At 38.6% G+C, this 7,731-nt stretch overlaps 1 protein-coding gene and 1 long non-coding RNA gene across 2 annotated transcripts; both read right to left on the bottom strand.

Moving 5' to 3' along the window:
- Positions 1 to 975: 975 nt before the first annotated feature.
- On the bottom strand, positions 976 to 3,353 carry LOC139188755 (uncharacterized). Its single transcript, XR_011572003.1, has 4 exons — positions 3,290 to 3,353; positions 3,120 to 3,184; positions 2,082 to 2,177; positions 976 to 1,286 (listed from the first exon to the last, which is right to left on the bottom strand). It is a non-coding gene; the product is annotated as an uncharacterized lncRNA (long non-coding RNA).
- Positions 3,354 to 3,646: 293 nt separating this feature from the next.
- LOC103444832 (G-type lectin S-receptor-like serine/threonine-protein kinase At1g34300) lies at positions 3,647 to 6,510 on the bottom strand. The gene has a single exon (XM_008383774.4). It carries the CDS (start codon positions 6,366 to 6,368, stop codon positions 3,837 to 3,839), a length of 2,532 nt encoding a protein of 843 aa, XP_008381996.2. The 5' UTR covers positions 6,369 to 6,510; the 3' UTR covers positions 3,647 to 3,836.
- Positions 6,511 to 7,731: the final 1,221 nt, after the last annotated feature.

Raw genomic sequence — 7,731 nt, 5'->3', positions numbered from 1 at the left:
GGTTAGTATTATTCATCCAACCAAGACCAGAACATTCTAGTGGGAAATTAAATTAAATTATTCTAAATGAGAAGACTTATGTTTTTCTTTTTTAATTCCATTTCTCAATCAAACTATATTATAATTTAGGATGAATTGCTAATTTAGTCCTGAATGATCATTTGACTGAAAATTAGGTCTCTAAACTATTTTTTTTCATAAAAATAAGTGCTTGAATTATAAAAATCTGCCAATTACATCCAAAATATTATATTTCAAGCTATTATATTCAATTTTCCATCAATTTAAACCACAGTACTTGCATGTGATACATTTTGAAGGGTAAATTGGTAATTTTACATAAAAATAGTGTATGGAGTTAACTTTGGAGGGCGAATTGGACGTTAAATTCAGAACCTATATGAAATGTTAAGGGCTTATAAGCGAGAAAATAACGGTATTACTCTAAAGTGTGTCAAGTAATTTAAGTTGACGAAAAATTAGATAAAATAACATTGAATATAATAGTAGGGATGAAATTAGTAATTTGTAATGAATTTAGGAACTTATTTTACTGAAAAAATAATTCAATGATCCAATTTTCATTGAAGTGATAATTCAGGAACTAAATCGGCACTTCAACCAAACTTTTAAAATTACCATATTTCTGTTAGCATGAACGTAAGTGAGGTGAAATGATTCAATTATGACAGTTTCGAAGGACAAATCAGTCAATTAGCCTTTGGACATATATGCACAGGAGGATTTCATTCTATTAGTCCTTGTATATCTATGCTCAAAATAATGCAACTTTTTTATTTGTGTTTTTTCTTATTTTATATTTTGACTCTTTTCTTTCCATATTTAAGAAGTTTGATATATGGGTCTACTGTGCAGCGGGTACGATCTCCTTTTGAAAGGAAATTATTCGAAAGTTGTGGTGGCCCTGGTGGAGCAATTAGCACAAGTGAAAGCCAACAAAAACTGGTACAAACATGAGCCAAAATGACCGTCGTTGGAGACAGATCCACAAATTTGCCTTCTGTTCCGCCTGATACATTCTTGCAAGATTATATAGAACAAGAACGAGACCTTTTATTTGACCAAAAACAGAAAGAACGAGACTTTTAAGAAGAGTAGCTTACACACTCTCTCAAACGTTTTCTTGTGCTCCCCTGCTCTGCTCCTTGCCGCCTGTTTGAGAGTCGATGGTAGAATTTCTCTAAGATCCACCGGCATTGAAAAGGTTGCATCTGCAGAAGCAGCAAAGGCAGAAAACTCCGTGGTAGCTTCAGAATGCAAGGCACCTGTAACAGGATTCAGGAGTAGCATTTGAGCTGCAGAATCAGAATAATGAGTGAGACCATAGTTTAAAGTCACCATTTGGATCATGCCACTGAAAGACCAAACTTTAGCCTCGACTCTTGAAGACACAGAAAATGTAATAATAATGCGAAAAAGAATGTCGTGAATGCCATGTTGTCTACTTCAGTGCCTTCTGATGAAATATCACATTCTCTGTACAGGCACCAACAACATCGGTAGAGTACCAAGACAAACATGCAAACCTTATATGATGACTTTAACAACATTGACATCCATCAATAATCATAGAGTGAATGAAATCCTTTTACAAACATAAGCAATTTTGTAGAAGCATACTCTATTCAGAAAGGCATACCATACTCACAAACAAGTCACTGTCAACACTTCATAGCTATCAACAACGATGACATGCTTGTATTTGCACAGTTACAGAGAATATTTTCCTCGCTTTTCAACATAGGAGAAAAATAATCAATCAATCAATGAAAGGCATTTTGTACATCAGAACTATAACAACTTAATCAGAAACTTTTGTATGTGTGAATAGGCATGGAGGCTATCTCGGCTATGACCTATAAAATCACTTTGTATGAGGAGTCAAACTTCCAAAATAAAAAATATCTTTCTATGCCAAGAATCGTATGCTGCAAAATATCAAGAGAGGGAGAAGAAGATCATGCTTATACAGTATAGAATGACTGATGTACACTGTTTATATAATATATACATAGCACTGCTTAGCAATACAAAAGAATGATTCACTAAAGGAACCTTACTTTCACACAGTTTTTCCTAAACCGCTTGCATGCTTCCCTCCTAGCAAAGCAGTTACAAACTTACATGATGTCTCACATGGTTAAAGACAAGGGCTCCTTTTACAAAAGAAAGGCACCAAGTAATCAGCCACAGAGCATTTCGCATTAATCCTTTGAAAAAGTAAAAAATCAACAAAGACGTAGTACTTGGGCAATAACAAACGTTAGATAAAAATATTATGAAAGGAAGAAATATGCACATGATGAAACCTTCATGAACGACATGCGAATGCATAACTACCAAGTACCAAGCTTGATTGGGTACAACCTAGAAGAGCCAATTATATACACATTATTGAAACACACAATTGCAAAGGAAATTAAAGGTTTATTCGCTCCAGAAACCAGAAATAAGAGCTCACATAACTAAAAGGTTAATTAGGAGACAAGGAATTCAATATGAATGATGAATCCAGAAATACTGGCCCTTGTAAAAAGAAAATTTTAATTCATATTACATCTCATTCGTATGAAAAATTAAATACTTAACTGCTTATCTAAGAGTATCACAGATTCACATTAGCAAAGAAAATAATCCATTAATCAAAGCGGAAACTTCTGTATATTTATCTAACAAATAAAACACAAAATCTCTGCACATGTTAGAGCATAAAGGCATGAAGACTAGCTTGACTATGACCTTTAAATCTTCTTGGTAAGAGTCAACTGAATTCTGAAATCAATAATTTCTTTCTATACCATATACCACAAAACTAATTAGCCCCAGTAATTGGCTCCACTTAGAACTAGAGATTAGAGAAACCAAATGCTGGTGATTATTAAAGAGACCCTTCTATATTTCAACAGGTTCAAAAGAATAATTCACTACGGGTTCCTTCATAGCTAGCAGTTACATGACACATGGTGAAGCATAAGGGGTTCTTTTACAAAAGAAAATCCTTGAGTAATGAGCCGCTAACATTTCAAAATATGCACACTCGGATGCAGTTGGTAAATATTAACACGTAAACAAGAAACAAAAACACAGAACACCAATACCTGCTCACAATGTAACCACAAAGAATGGATGTTGAGTTTAAGTTTGTACTCTTAGGTCATTTACTCTGTAGAATTACAACCAAAACAAAAATAGCAAGTCATCAGCCTTTGGATCATCAAATAGCTTCTAGAAAAGCACATGTGGTAAGAAGAAAAACAAGACATGATACCTTACATAACAATGCAGGTGCAGCAACCATCAATGCCAACGCATTTATATCCAGTTGATCTTGAAAGAAAGTAAATGGTGTATTTGACAAGAAAAATTGTATTTATAGTAGCTGTGTATATGCAATATAATAGCTTACTGCAGAAGGAGATTAAAAGCCCCAGGTTCCAAACTGCTTGTTAGGAAATGAAAAATTATAAGCAATAGCATGATTGCCATGAAGTTGTCCTGGCTTACTGAGGAAATTCATGGCAGACCAGCAATTCTTCTCCAGAAGTATAGCTTGATATTCAATGTTCGATAGGCCAATTATGGGTTCAAAAACATTTGGAAGTTTTGATAATTTCAGTTCTCTCACTGGGTGCATAACTTACTTGTTTCTTCAATGAACTTGATCTGATATTATACAATTATAAACAATTTTACACGATAACATATCAAAAATATTGTCTTAATATGAAAGTAACACACTGACTTCCTAGTTTCACTGTATTGAATTGGATAAATAGAAGTAGAATACAAGAAGGAAACAGGTGTGGAAATGAAATTCAATTTGGGTCTGACTGTATAAGGGACGCAGTTGCCTTCTCCGTATTCCTCCCTGATGTTAGCGGCGATACTCCTGAAACATGCACTGATGAAAATGAGGAGGGAGCTGGGGCTGAGGCAGCAGTAGCGGATAGAGTGGTGATATCAGTGCTCACATTCATGCTGGTTCCACCGGCAGACCCTTCGATGGCAGCCCTTGGGCCTGGCGGGGTTTCAATATCTGTAATTCCTTCCAGCATCTGCAAAACCTTTCCCATCATCGGCCTGTGAGATGGTTGTTCCTGTATGCACCAGAAGGTTACCTGAATCGCTCTCTTCACTTGATCCATATCAACATCTTGGTCGACTAACCTTTTATCGACAATTCCCTTGATGTTACCCTTCTCAAATTCCTCAAAAGCCCATAAGGAGAACTTTTTCCTATTTGTCTCCTCAGAAACTTCAAAATTCCTTCTCCCACTTACAATCTCTAGCAAAACCATACCATAACTGTAAACATCAGATTTGGAAGTTATTGGAAGATTTGCTAGCCATTCTGGTGCCAAGTACCCTCTAGTACCTCTAACACTCGTCAAGGTTCGATACCTGTGGTCCTTTGCACTAACTAGCTTTGCGAGGCCAAAATCTGACACTTTGGCATTGTAATTCTCATCTAACAGAATGTTCTCTGGTTTTATATCACAATGCACAATGCAGTCTCGGCACTCCTCATGAAGGTATGTGATCCCCCTTGCAGTGCCAAGGGCAACGTTGAACCGAGACTCCCAATTTAACAACTTTCCTGATTGCTCTTGTGTTGCAAAAAGGAAACTATCGAGGGACCCATTTTTCATGAACTCATATACCAGAAGCCTATGGCGCCCCTCTGAGCAAAAACCAATCAGCCTCACCAGATTCAAATGGTGGGTGCTACTAATTGTTGCAACCTCCATCCTGAACTGTTTCTCCCCTTGCTCGATCCCCTCAAGTTGCTTAACTGCAACAACAGTTCGATTAGCAAGAATGCCTTTATAAACAGCTCCAAATCCTCCTGCCCCAAGCTTCTCCTTGAATCCCTTAGTTGAGCGCTGGAGCTCCTTATACGAGAACTGAACCGGTGCACCAGAAGCATACTCAAGAAGCGCATATTGAGCAGACAATCCACCAAAGGCGGGACTGTTTCTGCAAAACCACCACCACAAACCACCTTCCAATGCCATCAAAGCAAAGAGGGTGGCAATAACCACAACAACCACTATCCAAGCACGCAATTTCCAATCCTTTTTCTTGTCACCAGTCCCCATTGAAGATGACGGATTTGGGATCACTGGTCCACATACCTTGATATATGAACTACTGGACATAGCTGGACTGTGATAACCACTAAGAAAACCTGGTGTCTTGTAGTAACATAGCCCTGTGCCATCAGACAAAGACGTAGAAGCATCACATACACTATTTACAAGACAATTCGACCTGCAGGCCGATATCCCCACAAAGAAAATCTGCGTCTCCGTCTCAGGAGGGTACGTCAAGAACCGAGTATGTACCAAGTCCAACATAGTCAGATTCTGAGGACAATCCTCAGTCTTCATCTTCCTCTTACACCCTTTCCTGCTATCCTTGGGATCAACAAGCTCAAAATTAAGAGACATACATCCGCATACCGGATTAGAATCGTTATAACTACAAACTCCCATGTCCCCACAATACCCGAAAACCTCACACTGATTAGTAACAGCTGCCCATCTCTCAGTTATAGCCCCACTACCTCTAGTAGAGCTATAAATCCTCAAATTCCCATCACTCCCTAACTTCAGAAACCGCAAAATATCACCGGCTTCGGCATAATCGTTACTATAAGCAACAATAGCAGCAGTGGACAATTTTGGATCAGTAATTGACAGAATACCAATTGACTGCAATCCTAGAGTAGGCGAACTCACATTCGTATTAACAGAAGAATTCAATCCCTGATTCCAATACACAATACTATCATTCCACAAAAGTGTAAGATTCCCATTTTTTACAAGCTTAAACGAGTACAACCCAGATCGCAAAACCTTACCCACAGTGAGGTTCTGCCCGGGGACGATCGAATCGGTGGGGTTGTCGAAGCTGGACCAGACGGTAACGGTACCGTTTCGGAGGACCAAGTTGCCCGAATCGGTAATCTCTGCCGACGAGACGCCGAGGCTGGCGGTGTTGGAGTCCCAGAGAGTGGCGCCGGAGCCGTTGACGAGGCGGAGGGTGCCGGATTGGAGGAACTGGAGGGTTCCTCCGGAGTCCACTGCTTTGCCTGCACCGGCGGACCAGACGGGGACGCCACCGGAGTAGGAGATGGCGGCGATGTAAGAAGGGGGTGAAGTGGGGGGGTCGGAGGGGATGAAGCCGAGGGAGAAGGTGTCGCTTGGCAAGGACCAGGTGGTGTTTAGGTTAGCGGCGGAGAGAGAGGAGCCTGGTGAGATTGTGGTGGCGGCGGAAACGGCGGCGGAGAGGAGAGAGGCGATCAAGAGAAGGAGTGAAAATCGGATGTGGGTTTGGAGCGCCATTTTTGGGTGAGTGTTGGATTTTGGGTATTAGTTCATCGGTGGGTGGGCAGAGGAGAAAGTTGGGTGAGTTTTAAGGAGGAGGAGGGAGGACAGGAGTGAGGTGAGGTATGCAATGGAAGAAGACTTTGACTGCCAAAAAATCTGGGGAAAGGGTCGTTCACGGCGTTTGACTATGCCAGCTCGGATCTGCCGCATCCGGTTTTACTTTCTCTGAGAATAGCAAATTGCAAACGCCGTTAACTCGTATAGAAATGTAAAAGTCATATTAGGTATTGAGATTTTCAAATATGTTTAATCACCAAAAGGATTCGATTTTGTTAATACTATCTCTCATGTTGACTTTTAGTATGATTGTAGTCAAATGGTTTAATTTTCATAAATCTATAAAGCATTTATTTTATTCTATAAAAGCTCGAATTAATTGGTTTAAAGTTCATTATTTCCCCCTAAGATTAACCCCTTTAGTGAGATTATATATGAAAAAAAAAATTATAATTCTCTTCAACATAGACCAAATGGGGATGAGCAATCATACAAATTAAGCGCATCTTCAAAATAGATGTTAAAATGTTCAAATCAATACTAACAGTAGAAAAAGGCAGCAACAATGTTTTTCAACTGAAAAGCCAAATCTGATATGACATGACATGACATGAGTTGGTAACTTTCTACCAAATTGACATCAGTTTAAAAAATATTCAATTAATTATTAAATATAATTAATTATTTTCATTTAAAATATTTATTATAATAATTTAATTTGGTATATAGGGTTAAGAGAAAATCTTAAAAAAATGTTAAATGCCACATAGACTGTCATGTTGTGGCTTATTTTATCTTATAAGGGAGAGAAGGAGGTGTGACAAAGAGAGACATGTGTTTGTAGGGTTATGCAAGGGATAAGTTATTCCTCATACGCATTGTCTTTATTTATAGTATGGGAGGGAAGAATCATTCACCTCCAAGGAATACAAGTCCTAATATCCCACTTTAATACAATGTTTATAACACTCATCCTTGATTGTGTAAATACTCAATTAGATTCGGCATCATGTAGAGTTGAGGAAGTCGACTCGTTGGTATTGGTTCTGGGAACACACTAGTGTCAAACAAAGTAAGAACTTGCATATGGATATAAGTCTCACAAAAAACCCAATGGCTGTGGTAAAACCTGAGTAGGGACAAAACCCATAGTCTAAGGAAAAAAGCGTGAGAAATGCAAAGTCAAATAAAATGTCTACGAGACGTCATCAGGGATATGATCAACCCAAGGTTGGTGTCTCGTCAAAACCTCGTTAGGTAGCAAAAATCCAAAGGTAAAATGCTCCTAATTGTAGGAAAAATAGTACATTAAGATCAAGCA

This window comes from Malus domestica, chromosome 10 (genome assembly GCF_042453785.1).
Source record: "Malus domestica chromosome 10, GDT2T_hap1".
In the NCBI taxonomy this organism is placed as follows: Eukaryota; Viridiplantae; Streptophyta; class Magnoliopsida; order Rosales; family Rosaceae; genus Malus; species Malus domestica.
The sequence above is the reverse complement of the archived record's forward strand: the minus strand, read 5'-3'. Positions and strand labels throughout refer to the sequence as shown.

Excerpts from the sequence above, each read along its gene's own strand:
- LOC103444832 (XM_008383774.4), bottom strand. The coding sequence starts at position 6,368 with ATGGCGCTCCAAACCCACATCCGATTTTCACTCCTTCTCTTGATCGCC.